At 48.3% G+C, this 17,003-nt stretch overlaps 1 protein-coding gene across 4 annotated transcripts in view; it reads left to right on the top strand.

The window, feature by feature from the left end:
- Positions 1–17,003, top strand: part of Sufu (SUFU negative regulator of hedgehog signaling) — a 108,869-nt gene that overhangs the window by 39,919 nt on the left and 51,947 nt on the right. For all 4 annotated transcript variants that reach the window (XR_008223086.1, XM_052761981.1, XM_052761982.1 and 1 more), the window contains exons 4-6: positions 14,699–14,841; positions 15,478–15,563; positions 15,790–15,862. Coding sequence is in view for 3 of the 4 variants with exons in the window: in XM_052761981.1 (XP_052617941.1) it covers positions 14,699–14,841; positions 15,478–15,563; positions 15,790–15,862 (302 nt within the window). In the remaining variant the exon portion in view is untranslated. The remainder of the gene's footprint in view (positions 1–14,698; positions 14,842–15,477; positions 15,564–15,789; positions 15,863–17,003) is intronic.

The raw sequence follows: 17,003 nt of genomic DNA, 5'->3' as shown, positions 1-17,003 counted from the left end.
CACACACTTGTTAATGTCTGTCTTAGCTGGAGCACTTTAATTTCCCAAATATAACCTGATTGTTGTTTTTGCTATTGCTAAAATATCCAGGTGATACTGGAAACATGAAAAAAGCAAACCATAGAAAAATGGGTAGAATAGAGTCATAGTTTTGCCTTTAAAAAAGAAAATATGGCCGGGCGGTGGTGGTGCACGCCTTTAATCCCAGCACTCGGGAGGCAGAGGCGGGTGGATCTCTGTGAGTTCGAGGCCAGCCTGGGCTACCAAGTGAGTTCCAGGAAAGGCGCAAAGCTACACAGAGAAACCCTGTCTCGAAAAACCAAAAAAAAAAAAAAAATATGGGCTGGGCGGGAGCAGAGGCAGGCACATCTCTGTAAGTTTGAAGCCAGCCTGGTCTACAAAGTGAGTTCCAGGAGAGTCAGGGCTACACAGAGAAACTCTGTCTTGATACCACCCTCCCCCAGCCCCTCCTAAAAAAAGAAAGTATGATATCAAGGCCTGAACTTCATCCCAGCCCAGAAAAAAAGAAAGAAAGAAAGAAAGAAAGAAAGAAAGAAAGAAAGAAAGAAAGAAAGAAAGAAAGAAAGAAAGAAAGAAAGAAAGAAAGAAATGGGAATTGGATTACTCATCCTCATAGGAAAGTGCAGCTGGCAGGCTGGGAAAGGTGCGGACGCCAAACTCAGTTAGATACCCAGGACCCACAGGAGAGGACCAGCCTCTGCACGTCATCCTCTGACTGCCACTGCTCGCTTGCTCGCTCTCTCTCTCTCTCTCTCTCTCTCTCTCTCTCTCTCTCTTTCACACACACACACACACACACACACACACACACACATAAATCAATCACTAAGTGTTTAAAAAAAACAGTGGACCCAGATGAGCAGTGGGACCAGGAGGAAATGTCACGTTGCTGCACTTCTGTGCTTGAATCTTCTGATAAGCCTGTGTAACTGTGGAGTACCTAAACTGAAAATGAAAAAGAAATGTCATCTAGCACTCGCTCGGCCCCTGGAGCAGTCGCTCTATTTGGTTGTCGTCCTCTGAGCACGTCTTTGTACAGAAGCTAATTGGACAGTTTTACTAAGTACTGTATGCTGACATGCTTTCTACACCCAGTGTCCTCTCGGAAATCTTTGGTGGTTTTTATTTTTAGACAGAGGATCGCTGTGTAACTGAGTCTGGCCTGAAAGTCTCTATGCAGCCCAGGCTGGCCTCAGACTCACAGCAATCCCTCTTCCTCAGCCGCCCAAGTGCTGGGATTTACACATTACCACGATGTCCAGCTTGAGGTGTTTGGAACTGAGTAAATACAGATCAGTAGCAATGTTTGTGACAGCCAGTGTGTAGTGTTCCCTTATGTGGAAGTAGCGTGGCAGACCCCTCTCTTGATGAGCTTTCAGCTTACACACACTCCCACCACCCCGTGCGCGCTCCCCAGTTTAAATACTGTGCAAGGAACATGTATGGACAACTTGCAGCTGTGTCCCCTCCGCCGAGGACAAGTTCCTCCAGTGGGTTGCCAGGTGATGTGGTCTGCACGTTTTGCGGTTTGGTGCCGGTACCCAGCCATCCTTTAAGAAGAACGCGCTGGTCTTGGTGTTGCTGTCCAGGACTGCTGCTTCATTCCCACCTGCCAGGAGTTCGGGCACCAAGGAGATGCTCTGTCACCTTTAAAATCTGTAGAGGTACAGCAGTCTGCCAAGTCTTCGGACTTCAAAGCTGGCTCCATCCCAATATTAAGAAAGTTCTCTGAGGCTGGAGACTTAAAGGCTAAACAGACTGGATTTCAGCAGCTGTGCTTCCTGCCTCCAGCCTCAGTCCTGACAAGGAGTCTGGCCAACGTACCAGAATATTATCACCAGTGATCTTACTGCTTCCTCCTACAGTCAGGTTACATAGAATTGCTTAGCCTTCCCTCTTTCCTTCATCTGAGAGTGGAGGGAATCAGGAAGTCCCAGGAACAGCAGTACAGACAGCTAGGATCTGGACTTTACCCATTCACCTTTGTATCCCATCTTGGACCCAACAGCTCCTCCTGGGCTCCACCTTCTACAGAGCATGTTGGTAAATAGAGTGGACCCTCCCGGGCTCCACTGTCTGCAGAGCATGTTGGTAACTTAGAGTGGACCCTCCCGGGCTCCACTGTCTGCAGAGCATGTTGGTCACTTAGAGTGGACCCTCCCGGGCTCCACTGTCTGCAGAGCATGTTGGTCACTTAGAGTGGACCCTCCCGGGCTCCACTGTCTGCAGAGCATGTTGGTAAATAGAGTGGACCCTCCTGGGCTCCACTGTCTGCAGAGCATGTTGGTCACTTAGCGCGGACCCTCCCGGGCTCCACCGTCTGCAGAGCATGTTGGTCACTCAGCGCGGACCCAGACAAGGGCTGCCGTCAGACTGACCCAGCTTCTCTGAGCTGTGCAGTGTGTGAGGAATGGTGGGGAGGCGAGGAAACTGGAAGCAGCCCACTTCACGGAAGGGCTGGCCGAGTTGGGGGCTCTGACCCACAGCAGGTGCTTACAAGTAAGTGCGGTCTTGCTGTGTGGCAAAGAGTTTGCCTTTTCCTTCGTACCCTTCCCCCACTTTCCCCCATTAATGGAATTTAACTAGAAAAAGGTTAGCTACTTGTCAGGGCCTGGAAACATTTTCTGACGTGAGCAGGCCTTAGGAGGCAATAAATAGATTCACCGTCTCAGAAACTACTCTGGTGAAGTCTGGGCACTGTCCTGTGAGTTCAGCAAGCTGTGGATGGACTTGCCTGGTTGGGGTACTTAGATGGCTGACCCAGAGGCCATTTGATTTTCTGGATTTTTATTTATCTTACTTTCTTTTGACAGGGTCTCTGTGCAGCCAAGGCTGATCTGAACTCTGTGTGTAGCCCAGGGTGTGCCTGAACTCATGATCTCCCTGTTTCAGCCTCCTGAGTGCTAGAGTTACAGATGTGTGACACCTAGCAGAACCCAGCATTCTTTTCTATTCTTAACCTTTTTTTAGATTTTATTTTTAATTATGGGGCAGGGGGTGGGTGGGGGGCAAGTGCACATGAGTGCATGTACCCTCAGAGGCCAGAGGCATCATTGGATCCTCCTACAGCTGGAGTTATAGGCAGATGTGAACCTTCAGATGTGGGTGCTGGAATTGAACCCAGGTACTCTGAAAGAGTAGCCAGTGCTTTTAACCACTGAGCCATCTCTCCAGCCCTAGAGCTTGTATTTTCAATGAGCAGGCAAAATATCTAGTGGATGAAATCACTAGGAATAGCCATGGGCTGTGGCTAGGGCAATCTGTGGGCTCTTTCAGCAACAGGGGGATTGAAGTGTCCTGCCTGGCCTACAGGAGGTCAGGACCCCACAGTGTCTCTGCTAGCCCTGGAAACTTTCTTTGGGCACAGACCCCCTTGCTGTCACCCACAATTTCAGTGTACTTGGCTTCCTTGACTATGAAAGGGGTTTACTATATAGTCAGTCCGCTCTCTCTGTAACTGTGGCTTGGTTTGTTTTGTTTTTTATGAGCCAGGGTCTTTACTGTGTAACCTTAGCCAGACTGGAACTCACTCTGTAGAGCAGGCTGTCCTCAAACTCAAAAGATCCACCTGCCTCTGCCTTTCAAGTGCTGGGAAAGGTGTGCACCACCACGCCCTGACCAGTGAAAGGTGTTTGAAAAAAATTCCTAGGGGAACGGCTCTTGGTTGGATTTCTAATCTTTTCCAGCTCACTTTGATGCCCGGCAAAACCTAGAAGGAATACCCTGTATGTTTCTTCTTACTTTTCTTTTCTTTTCTTTTGCTTTTGATAAAGGGTCTCAAAATTTTCAGTCCTCCTGTATCTGCCTGTGAGTGCTGGGATTACAGGCTTGCGCACCCTGCCCACCCTTCTTGATCACGTGATAATGCATATTCATTTCTCAGGGTCTTGCAATCACATTTAGCCAATTAATACCAGACAGAACTAGTTGGGAACCAGAGTCAAATGAGCTTTTCCAGTTTCAGCATTTTCAAAAGGAGGTCTGTGGAGTTGGAAGAGGAAGTTTTACCATGGTAAGCAGGTTCGTAACCAACTGCCACCTGCAGCAGCAGCTCGGCTGTGAAGGACTTGGCCTTTTAGACACAAAAGCCCATTGACCGCACATACAGAAAATCCGCGCGGTTTGCTTGTCTAGTTCTTATTTCTTTTTCTTTTTTCTTTCTTTCTTTTGCTGTTGTTTTTGTTTTGTTTTGTTTTCTCTGTGTAACAGTCCTGGCTATCTTGGAACTCGCTCTGTAGACCAGGCTGGCCTTGAACTCACTGAGATTCGCCTGCCTCCGCCTCCCGAATGCTGAGACTACAGACGTGCGCCGCCGCCACCAGGCACATCCTGTTTCTTAAAGAATGACTCTGCCTTGGACCTTCTCTGGTAGTTTGTTTGGAAGTGAGGCTACAGTGTGTAGAAAGGCGGGGCGCAGGTTTGTACAACTGAAGCTTCAAAGCTCCAGTGTCGCATCCTTTCCTCTCCCTGCGGGAGAAGGTCAAGTATTAAAAAGGAGAATTAATTACCCAGAGCGGACTTTGATTCTGCTCCTGTGTGATGTGTGCACATCATCATAGTCTGTTGCTGTCTTGGTTTCTGATGTGAGCCTTGCTGCACGGCAGAGCTCTGGGCTGTAACTTGGGGATGGGCTTTGGGGGTGGGGTCAGGCAGAGACTGTTGAAAACTCCTGTTGAAGCGCTCACTCACAGCTGTATTTGACCCCCTTGAGGGGAAGAGTTAGACTGATTTTCCCCAGCGAGAAGAGATTCTGTTGTCTCTTTTGATGGGTTAGTGCTGCAGGTGGAGGAAGGGGTCTTAGGACACTGGATGGCATGTAGTACCCTCAGGATTAGTGCTGGCTCTGCCCTTCCCCAGGTGAGCATTGCATGGGTGTGTGAAGGGCTGCAGAGACGATCTGTGGCCTCCTAAAGCTTGGTGGGTGCTTTATTTCTGGCAGAAGACTAGGTATGTGCATTCCACTTCTCACTCAGCATGGCTTGGAGTAGGGAAACCTACTCCTGAGATGACTAGCCTGAGATGTCAAATTGGGATGGGCTTATGGAGAGATGCAGTGGGGGCAGTTAGGGGACCCAATCAGGATCCAGTCAGGCAGAGCCCAAAGGATTGGCTTTGAACTTTATGTTCTGCACTGCCTCGTCCAGGCCTGGTTAATTCCGCAACCTCTGGGGAGTCATGATGCTTGTCCCAACCTGTGTGTCTGCCCCTAAGTGGACTGCAGCTCATGTGGGGAGCTCTCTTCCAGTTTCAAAGGAGATCTTCTCTGGATCCAGCTCCATTGAATTGTCCCCAACAGCCACAGCAGCAGCTTGGGCCACGGAAGGATGGAGCTGAAGTTTGCAGATTCTCTTCATGTGCTTTGGTGTCATTCTGGCTCTTCGTAGATGGAGTGCATCCCAATTGGCCTGTCTGCACTCAGCAGTCTGGAGCATGTCCCGCGTATCCCAGAACCCCCCTCCCTGAATCTTTAGAGAGTGCACACGGGCGTTGATTGCCACTGATCTGTGAACACCAAAGCAAAGCTTGCCTGGTGCATCCAAGGCCCTGGGTTTGCTTCCCAGCACAGCACTGTAGGAGCAAACAAGATAAAATGTTGAGACCCTTTCTTGAGAGACTATGATTGCTGTGCCATGAGAAGCTTGACCTCAAAATCGTCAGGCTTAAGTCTTCAATCTGTCTTGGGCCTCTTCCCATTTTCTCCCTGTAAAGCTCCTGCAGACTTCATGCCTGGCACACTTAAGCTGCTTTCTTTCCTTCGTGTGTGTGTGTGTGTGTGTGTGTGTGTGTGTGTGTGTGTGTGTGTGTGTGTGTATGTAGTTAGTTGGACTTTCTGTTGGACTTCCTTTGGACCACCAGCCCCCAAATAATGATATGGAGACTTATTAATTATGAAAGCTTGAACTTAGCTTAGGCCAAGCTCTTGACTAGCTCTTATAATTTAACCCATTTCTGTTAATCTGTGTTTTGCCACATAGCTCTTTACCTCTTCTCCATTCTGTACATCTGACTCCCTCCCTGTCTTTCTGGTGAAATCCAAGCACCTAGATTCATCCCCTGAGTTCCCCTCTCTGCCCAGAAGTCCCGCCTAACCTCTCCTGCCTAGCTATTGGCTAACCAGCTTTTTATTAAACCAATCACAGTGACACATCTTCACACAGTGTGAATGAATATCCTGCGCAGTGTGTGTATGGTGTGAGTGTGTGTGTGTGTGTGTGTGTGTGTGTGTGTGTGTGTGTGTATGGGGGTGTGAGTGCAAAGCACACATGGAGGGCAGATAACAACTCGGGGAGCATTGCTTTTTTTCTCTACCATGTAGGTTCCTCAGGTTTGTTGGCCCTCTACCATTTTCTTGCTCTGATACTGTTCCTGGAAAGCTCATGATCGTCCTAGGGTCCTCAGAGCAGTGCTTGGAGAAAGGAACGTTTGCTCTGGCCACACAAACCCCAGAAGGAGCACTATCTTCCTGTCTGCACTGTGAGCACCTTACTTCTGAGGGGAGGGCATCTTCTGAGGGCCGGGGTGGGGGCAGGGGGGAGCACCTTACTTCTGAAGGTGGGGGGGGGCATGCTGTACTTTTTCCGTGTAGACCAGTGGAACTGTACTTTTACATAGAATACAGGCAGCCCACCCATCATGCTCCAGGGTTGGGATGAATTAGGAACCCTTGGAGAATGTCTTCTTTTTTTTTTTCAGTGTTTCAAAGGCAGGGCTAATTATTTTTCAAACAATACCCTTTCCTGCAACCCAGTACCCTAGATTTTGTTCATGTATTATATCCGGGCCAGTCAGGCTTCAGACCACTGTAACTAAAGCGGAACTCTAGCGAGGTAGGGATCGGATGAGGGTCAAGTTTGAGGTGCCCGTGAATTTCCACACCCATTCAGGAATAGACTTGTAAACATGTACACACACACACACACACACACACACACACACACACACACACACACACACAGAGTTTTAAGAGGTTTCACCGTGAGGAGTTGTTACTGAAGGATGTGCTGTGTGGAGTCATGGGTCCTTTCAAGCAGAGGCAGCCCTGACTGTAGCTTTCTTTAGCCTCTGTACTACCCTGAGTGCACAGCGGTCAGGGAGGACTGAGCTCTGGTGGCTGATGGTGGTCTTTCATGTATCCTGAGGGCTCACAGGAAGGAAGAAATGGAAAACCACTCCCCAGCCCCCACTAGGAATGGCCTTTTACAGACCCCCAGGGATTTCCAGTTTCTCTTGGTGAGGAGATTTAGGGAACCAGAGAGGGAATGATCCCCTCTAACCCCTGGCTGGACAGCTGGGCCTCTGACCAAGCTTTATTAGCATTTGAAAACCCCTCTGAAGGGCCAGAGCTTCCTGGGGCAGGCTCTGAGGCCTAGTGCTGAGACCTGTGGGGGCCTTCCACAGAATAGGGCCAAGCGTCCAGGGCATAAAGACCAGGCTGGACTCAAGAATGAGCCCTTTGTGGCTTTGTCCGTAGCTTGAAAACTGTGACCAAGGCTCTTTCATTGTTACGAAAGGCCATTTCTTGCCACTGCGGACCCTGCCTTTCCCTAGAAGGTTCTGTGAGTGTGTCACGCTCTACACATTCATTGCAAAGTTAGGCTTTCTGCTCAGCTCCTCTTCATTCAGTCGTACCTTCTGCAGTCTGGACCACACACATGCTCAGGGTGGAGTGTGTTGACCCTAGAGCTGCAACTCGGCCTGGGACTCCTTTTGCCTCAGGGTCGCTTCATTACTTCCTAAATTAAGCCTGAGCGGAGTGCTATTTGATCATTCTTATTTAAACAGTCTGGGTTTGCAACCATTTATTTTTAAATCAGTCTCAATAATAGTTAATAAAATGTCATAGCTCTAAACCTTTCCAGCCTTTTCCCTGTGTCCAGTCTCAATCCTTGCCTGCTTTGTGTGGTTCAGACTAGACATCTGAGCAGTTAAGACCAGCCTACAGGGTCTGGCCTTCTGCTTGATAAATCAGGGGCAATGGTGCCACCTACTGGGCTCTTGCTTTTCCTACAGGCTCAGTGACGGCCCTGTTTTTCTGGCAAGTACACATTGATGGGGAGTCCTGTGGTGTTCCAGCACTGAAATAATGGCACATTGCAGTCCTACATCGAATACAGGGCAGGAAGCAAGCTTAAACGCTGTGACTGGGCAGTTCGCCTGCGGTTACAACTGGTAAGGGCCAGAGGCCTCCAAACTCCAGAGTTCACCACAATGCCAGGGTCTGCCCTTAGAGGCAGCAGATTTTAGTCGGTGACCGACTAGACAGGCCATCCAGTAACAGAAATATAAATAGTGAAGATGTTCTTCTCTTCCAAGTTCTTTAAGTCCTGTTGATTGTGTCTGGGTTTAGTGTGACTTTAATCCATACGTGGCATTGTGACCGTGTTTACTTCTGTTCTTCAATAACCTGGCAACAGTGTCAGCTAATGTGTAAGTCCTGAGTTTAATACCCAGCACTGAAGAAAAGGTAGGTTTGAGTAAAATTAGGTTTGTTTAGGGGCTGGAGAGCTGGCTCAGCTGTTAGAAGGACTCACTGCTCTTGCCGAAGGACCCGGGTTTGGTTCCCAGCATCAATATGACACTCAAAACCATCTCTGACTCCAGTTCTAGGGTATCCAGCATCTTCTTCTGGTCCCTAGGCACTTCGTGCACACGGTGCATGTACATGCATGCAGGCAAACATGTCAGATAAAAACAAACAAAAACTGTTTTTAAAGTTGATGTGGGTAAAAAGTATGTTAGCGAGTGTTGCCGGGTGGTGGTGATGGCGCACACCTTTAATCCCAGCCCTTGGGAAGCAGAGCCAGGTGGATCTCTGTGAGTTTGAGGCCAGCCTGGTCTACAGAGCGAGATCCAGGACAGGCACCAAAACTACACAGAGAAACCCTGTCTCAAAAAACCAAAAAAAAGCCGGGCGGTGGTGGCGCACGCCTTTAATCCCAGCACTCGGGAGGCAGAGCCAGGCGGATCTCTGTGAGTTCGAGGCCAGCCTGGGCTACCAAGTGAGTTCCAGGAAAGGCGCAAAGCTACACAGAGAAACCCTGTCTCGAAAAACCAAAAAAAAAAAACAAACAAACAAACAAAAAAACCATGGTCTTCTGTGACTAGCTTTTTGTACCTAGTGTAATTTTTAAAACTGTATTCATTGATGTGTGCGTGTGCACTCAAGCAAGTGTGTGAGAGTGTGTGCTCGTGAATGTGTGCACGTGCCACCATACACATGGAAGCTGGAGGGCCACTGCAGGAATCAGCTCTTTCCTTCTACCCTGGGGATCAAACCCAGGTCCGCAAGCTTCCCAATCTGGGTGCTGGGAACTGAGTCTGGGTCCTTGAAAGAAAAGCAAGTGCTCTTCCCCGCTGAGCCATCTCTCTAGCCCTTCCTTGTTGTTTGAGACAGGGTCTCTCCAAGAACCTGGAGCTCAGCTCAGCTCAGCTTGGCTGGCAGCGAACACTAGAACACTAGCGTGCCTGGGATTACAGGCACTGGCTGCCACACCCAGCTCTCCCCAGGGCCTGAGCCACTGAACCCAAGTTTTCGTGCTTCTATAGCAAGCACTTTGAGCCTTCTCCCCAGCCCTGATCTGTCACATTCTTTTAACCATTTTCTCCGGTATATGAAGCAGTGGCATCTCCTCGTGGCTTTGGCTTTGATTTCCTCTTTAAATATATGAAACCTCCTCTTACGTGCTAATTGGCTGTTTGTGTTTCTTCTTTGAAAAAACATTTATTCAGATCCTTTACCCAATTTTAATTGAATTATTTGTCTCTTATTGAGTTGTAAGAGCTCTTTACATATTCTGGATACAATAATGACTTTATATTTTATGAGCACTTATCAAGTTTTTGGCTTGATAGTATTTTTCCATTCTTTGGATTGTCTTTTCTTCTTTAATTTTTTTATTTTTGTTTTATGTGCATTGATGTTTTGCCTGCATGTATGTTTGTGAGAGAGTGTCAGAAGCCCTGGAACTGGAGTTACAGACGGGTGTGAGCTGCCGTGTGGGTGCTGGGAATTGAACCTGGGTCCTCCAGAAGAGCAGCAAGTGCTCTTAACAGCTGAGCCATCTCTCCAGCCCTTGGATTGTCTTTTTTTTAATTATGTTTAAATATGAATAACATGACGTTTTCTATCTTACAACACTTGAGTGGTGTTAAGCCTGTTCACGGTGCTGTACAGCCATTGCCACCATTCATCCTGAGTACTTGTCTCATCTCCCCAAATTGAACTTTATACCATTAAACCAATTCCTCAATTGCCATTCTGCTCAGTCTCTGTAAACTTGACTACTCGGGGCAGGTTCCTCATATGAGTGGAATCATGAATCAGTTTTCCTTTTTCGACTGATTTCACTTAATAGAATGTCTTCGAGGTTCATCCATGTTGTATCATAGATTAGAATATCTATCTTTTTACAGCTAAATAATATTTCATTTTATGCAAATTACCCATTTGGTTAGTTCATTAGTTTATTGATGGGCATCTGGATGGCTTCCACGTTTTTGCTGTTGTTGTGAATAACGCTGCTGTGAGCATTGGCACACGATCTGTTCAGGCCCCTGCCTGTTCTTTGGAGTTTGTACCCCAAATTGGAATTGCTGGATCATATGGTAATTCTGTTTCTTAGCTTTTGAAGACCTGCCATACTGTTTCCATGGCAGCTGTACCGTTTGACATCGCCATCAGCGGGGTACAAGGGCTCTAATTTTTCCACATCAGTCACCAATACTTGTCATTTTCTGGATTTGTTTTGTTATTGTTTATAATTGCCATTCTAATGGGTGTGAAGTGGGCGTGGTTTTGATTTGCATTTCTTTTTTCTTTCTTGATGGTAATGTCTACAGCACAAAGCAGTTTTAATTTTGATGAAGTTCAATCTGTCTATCCATTGTTGCTTGTTCTTTTAGTATTACATCCAGGAAACTGTCGCCTAATCGGACACTTTGTTTTAACTAGCACGCTTAGGTCTGTGATCCATTTTGAGTCTGTTTTTGTTTATGGTATAAGGAAGAGATCCAATCTGAGTCTTTGAATTTGGATGGCGGTTGTTCAGCACCGTTTGCTGGAGAGACTGTCCCCCCTTGAGTTGTCCTGGCACCCTTGGCACAGTTAATGGCCCAAGTGTGCAGTTTCACTCCTGTCCTCCCGGTTGGGTTGTGCTGATCTCTCCTTCTGCAGGACCAGCCTCCCTTGGCTGTGTAGCCTTAGAGCAAGCTTAGCATGGGGGGGCTGGGCTGAGCTCCAGCTCGCTGGTGGAGGGAGCACTGGATGGTGGCTAGGAAAGCTGGAGACTGATTCTCCACACTGCGAAGACAGACAAACAATAAAATCGGGGAGATTAAGTCCTTCGGCTTTGTTCTTCTTTCCTTTTCCTTGTTTATTGTTTGTTTATTTATTTTCAGTTCCAGGAGTTGACCTCAGATTTGGGGAGTACTGCTCTCCTAACAGTACTGGCCGTAGATGATTTGGGGAGTACTGCTCTCCTAACAGTATTGTCCTCTGAGTGGATGGCTTTGCATTTGTGTGGGGTTTCTGTGACTTCTTTCAAATTTTCAGCATACACATTTCTAATTCTCTTGTTAAATAGATTCCAAGTAGTTTATTTTTGTGGGTGCTATTATAAAGAAATTGTTTTTATTAATTTCATTTGGTTTGTTTATTTTTAGTATTTAGAAATAAAAATGATTTGTGTACATTGCTTACATACCCTGCAGCCTTTTAAATGTGTGGTAGTTCTAGTAGTTTTTTAGTGCATTCTAAATACTCCATGTACAAGCCCATGTCATCAAAGAACAGAGGCGGGTTACCTCTACCTTTCCAGTTGGATGTGTTTTATTGCTTTGTGTGTCCAAGCTTCCTGTGGGGACCCTCTACAGCAGTGATGAGTACAAGTGGTAAGAGTGGACATCTGTCTTGCTCTTGACCAAAGATGGAAATGAGTCACTCATTTACCATCGAGTCCTGTGTCCTCCAGTTTTCAGATGTTTTTGTCAGAGTGAGAACCTTCTCGTTTCTTCCTGGTTGCAGTGTGTGTTTTGTTTAACTATGAAAAGGTGTTGGATTTTGTGACTTTTTCCATGTCTCAGAGACAACAGTGTTGTGTTATCCTTTTGTTTCTTAATCTCTATTCCTATAGACTGGAACTGCAGCCCACGCTTTCGTTAAATGTACTGTGTGAACCTGATTCTTCTCTTCTTCTTTCGGTTTTTATTATTGTCTATATAATATGATGTCTGTGTGTGTGAGTGTGAGCGTGCATGTGCCATGGCACATACCTGGAGGGCAGAGGACAGCTTTCAGGCTCAGGTCTCTCTACTGTGGGTTCCAGAGATTGGACTCGGGTAGTCATGCTCACCACACAAGCCTTTTCTGCACCGAGCCATTTCACTCCCTGAATTTCTGATTTCTTTTACTTCTACTTCCCTTGTGCTGGGATCACAGATAGCCAACACCACACCTGGGTGACGCTGAGGATCAAACCCAGGGCTTCATACGTGCAAGGCAAACACTATCAACCGAGCTCCAGCCTCAGTCCTGTTATATTGATTCTTAAATCAAGCTAGGATTTCTGGGATGAATCCCACTTGGTCTTTGTATATAACCTCTTTCCTATATTGCTGGGTTCAGCTTGCTAATGCTTGGTTGGGATTTTTTTTTCCTATATATATAAGTGATAGGGGTCTGTGGTTTCTTTTTCCTATTTGCTTAAATTCTCTTGTCTGATTTTGGTATCAGGATAGTAGTGGCATCATCTAATGAATTGAGAAGTATTTCTTTTTCATTTTTGGAAAGGCTTGTGAAGAAATCATCATAAATTCTCTAAGTGTCTGGTTTCAGTGGGGTCTAGATTGTAGGGGGTGTCTGGTGAGGGTTTTTAATTATTAGTTTAGTCTCACATGCTGTTTCTTACTTCCAGGAAGTTGATTATAGACATGGCAGTGAAGGGAGAGAAGGGTTCAGGAATATGCAAACACTCGAGAAACTTAAGGGTTTCTCACTAGCCCACCTTCTCCTCCTCCACTTTATTGCTCGGGTCTCCTGGAGGAACAGTCCTCCCTTCCCCTCCTGAATGAACACTTCTGAGGTGTGGACAACTGCCCGTTCCTGTGTCTGCCTGGGAAAGATGGTTGGGTAGTATTAGGTGACACAGAAAGAATCAGAGTTCAGATCAAGACAAGACAACCAAGGGCAGGAGCTTCCAGGCTTAGGCTGGTGTGTGCAGGTGTGACGTGGGTGATGTGTTCTGCCTGGCCACATGACACAGATGTTTAGCAAAGGAGGGTCTCTGCAAGCAGAGGTGAAATGCGCTCTGAGGTATGTAAATGAGCGAAGTGTGGAAAATCAGCTCTTCCATGTGCGCTCAAAGGGAAAAATGGAGGGAAGCTGGGAATGTAGCTCATTTGGTAGAGTGCTCAGCATGCGCAAAGCCCTGGGCTCTCACCAGCACCATGTGAAGCTGGGTGTGGTCAGGACTAGAGAAATGGCTTAATGGTTAAAAGGACTGGCTGCTCTTCCAGAGGACCCGGGTTGGATTCCCAGCACCCATGTGTCAGCTCACAGCCTTCTAAAACTCCGGTTCCGGGGGATCTGATGCCCTCTGCTGGCCTCCAAGGGCACCGAGCTCCTAAGTGAAGCACAGACATTCATGCAGTCAAAACTCCCATGCACATTTAGAAGACCGGACGCTAGGTGTGGCGGCACGCCTGTAATCTCAACACTTGGAGGTGAAAGCAGGAGATTCAGAAGGCTGAGGCCATCCTCGGCTCCACAGGGAATTTGAGGCCAGCCTGGGAACCTGTCGGTGCTCATGAACTGGTAAATGCAGCACACTTGGAGTACTCAAGACAAGAGTGGGTGGGAGGGCGCTTCGTGCTGCATGGAGTGTTCCCCGGTGGGTTTGCCGCCGGAAACATATTCTGTTTGGTTTTTGTTTTTATTTCTTGAGACAGTGTTGGCAGTTAGCCCAGGCTGGCCTCAACTCTTGCCTTAACCTCCTGAGTGCTAGGATTACATGCACGTGCCCGTCACTCCTGGCACCTCCCCCCCCCTTTTCTTTATAATAGGCCTTTGTGAAGCATAGTACCAAGTCTAGGTTACCGTGTTCTCACAGAGGCAGCCGTCCCTCAGCAGTACAGTATACTGAGGTGTGCAAGTCACTGTCCTGACCTCCATTTACCCGAAGTCTCCAGTGTTCCTCAAAAATCCCCAAATCTGCCTGTGGGAAACCGGCAGCAGATCTCCGAGGCTCTCTGAGGTTGAGTGTTCCCTTTCTGCACTGATTCACCAACACAGAAATCCCGGGGACTTTTTCCAAGAATTCCCACTGTTTGCAGCTTCCCTGCTTGCCAGTGGTCCATTGGCCCCATGGAAAGCACCTCATTCCTGGCCTACTTGATCATGCCTTTCCCCAGTACTGGAGAAGCACAGCGCGTGTTAGAAGTCTTTGGCCTTCCTGGGCCAAGTGAGCATGCACACCAGGAGGCTTCCAGTGAAGGCAAACACATCGGGTCATCGAAGACCATTTGGTGTTTTGGGAATAGCCACAAGTCTTAGCTTGTATTGGGAGTGGGCTCATCGGGCTGTTCTAGAAGCCTGGGGAGCCTCCCAACCTGGGCTTCTGAGGTCTCAGGGCAGATTTCAGGTCTGGATCCAAATGCTGAAGATCCTCCTGTCTCTCCACAGAGAACACCTTCTGTAGTGGGGACCACGTGTCTTGGCACAGCCCTTTGGATAACAGTGAGTCAAGGATCCAGCACATGCTGCTGACAGAGGACCCACAGATGCAGCCTGTACAGACACCGTTTGGGGTGGTTACCTTCCTCCAGGTGAGGTGCTGCCAGAGGCTTCAGACATCTCATCCCTGTGGGCAAAGTCTAGAACAGAGGGGACATGGAGAGGGAAAGTGGAGGGGCAGGAGGCTCCTCTTGGTCTTCTCTTCCCTGCAATGGTCTATCTAGATTTAGATGGTCTGATTTCACCCTCTGCAATGGCTGAGGCAAGAGGAACATCAGAAAGCCAGCTCCAGGCTTCCCTCCTATGTCCCCAGTGGGTGTGACTCTCCCAGCGCCGCCCATGCTTGCTTGCAGTTCTAATGAGGGCTAGGTGAAGGTTCCACTGGTGGCCTAGAGAGTGACACAGAGGCGTCGCTGTTGTAGGAGCCGCTGCCTGACCACCCCTGCCTCTAAAGACCTGGACTGAGCGAGGGCCTACCCTGATGTGGCTCAAGCTGCTCTTAGTGCCTTCTGTAGCCAAGAGCTAGGCCTCAGTGCCCATCTGTGGACTCGGGGACCTCCCAGCTAGGTAGCACCTCCTAAGGGAGTCATCACGTTTTGGGAACACCAGCCTAGAGACACCAACTGTACCTGTGTGCCCCCTCCTTGAGATGTCCCTGAGAGAGCCTGGATAGCTAGACATCTAGGAGGGATGGCCATTGAAACACGACGTCTTGTCCTGGGCCGCAGATTGTCGGGGTCTGCACTGAGGAGCTGCACTCAGCCCAGCAGTGGAATGGGCAAGGCATCCTGGAACTGCTGAGAACAGTCCCTGTGTGAGTACATGTCCCTGTCGGGGGAAGCCTGGGCCCTGGGCCTTGGGGTGGGTGTCTGCCCTCCACCAACCTGGAGGAGCCTTTACTTTGCTGTTTGGGGCACTCATTTCTCTATTGTCCCTGACCACTAGCAGTGCCCTGTGTGCTCTGGGGCAGCAAACAAGAAAGGCTGTTGACGGATGATCAGTTCAGACCCCCAGTTACCACTGTCTCTCCTTGTCCACAGTGCTGGTGGTCCCTGGCTGATAACTGACATGCGGAGGGGAGAAACCATATTTGAGATCGATCCACACCTGCAAGTATGTCTTGAATGAGGAAAACCTTGCTAGCACCCTCTGCCAAATAACACTGGCTTTCATCCTGAGAAAATGGAGGAGCTTTGTGTGTGAGCCAGTAAAACTATGGCACGGTCTGGGACGTGGTCCCTGAACTCTGCATCCCATATAAGAAAGCAGAGTTCAGCCCAGAAAGGCAAGCCTGGTACATGCATGTGTGCATTTAAAAAGAATGGATTTTATTGTATGTAAATTATGTATCAGGTTAAAATTAGACCACCACTAACAAAGGAAGGTAATCATAAGGAATATTGCTTCCTTGCCCTACTCCCTTTTCCCACCACACGTTTTCAGGGAGCCATCTCCCTATGTCAGGAGCAGCCCAGGCTGTGTTAACCCCACAGGCCAGCTGCAGGGGGAGTGCTGATTGGTCTAATGATCCTGTCATTGTGAAGGAGTCCTTAGACCCCACTGTGGCTGCCTGGACAGTGTCACTGTCAACTTGGGTGTTTTAGAAGAGATGCTTGTTTGGCACCCAGCTGGATTTTGGAAGCCACAGAGAATTGCTGCATTTCTTGGATGCTGTGCAGGGGCAGAAGCAGCAGACCATATGTCTGCCTTGTGTTTGACTCCTGATCACTGCCACCAGAGGTCATGGCCATCTCTGAACCTCCATGCTTCTGTAAGGTTCCGGCAGGCCACGGCAGCGACTAGGCATTTCAAGTCCAACAGTAGGGAGAGGTGAGAAGAGGCATGTAAGTCGGCTGCTGCTGACCTGTGAGTTCTTGGGCGCACATGCTCTTCACTCACAGATGAGGCTCCTCCACTCTCCAGGTCCCTTTAACCCTGAAATGCTCACACTGCTGCCAGGATCTTTTGTTATCTCTACTTTGAACTCGATTTCTGTGTCGTATCTGCTTAATGCAAGAGCCAGAAGCCATGAAGGCTCTGTCCCTAAGCCTGTGGTCTGCAGCCACACTGGGATCCAACGTGGGGCACTGTGGGCTCTCTGAGACCCCAGTCAGCAGGACCCACAGCAGTCTATGGTCATTACCATCGAGCAAGAAGCGAGTGGAAGAAAATGTACCTTGCTTTCCCGATGGCTCGGTGTACTTACTTATACTTCTCTGGGGCCTGTTTGCCATTAGTTGCTTTGAAAGCTGGT

Source organism: Peromyscus californicus, unplaced genomic scaffold (genome assembly GCF_007827085.1).
Source record: "Peromyscus californicus insignis strain IS unplaced genomic scaffold, ASM782708v3 Scaffold_4__1_contigs__length_199733344, whole genome shotgun sequence".
NCBI lineage: Eukaryota > Metazoa > Chordata > Mammalia > Rodentia > Cricetidae > Peromyscus > Peromyscus californicus.
This window is presented reverse-complemented; position numbering and strand designations above follow the sequence as displayed.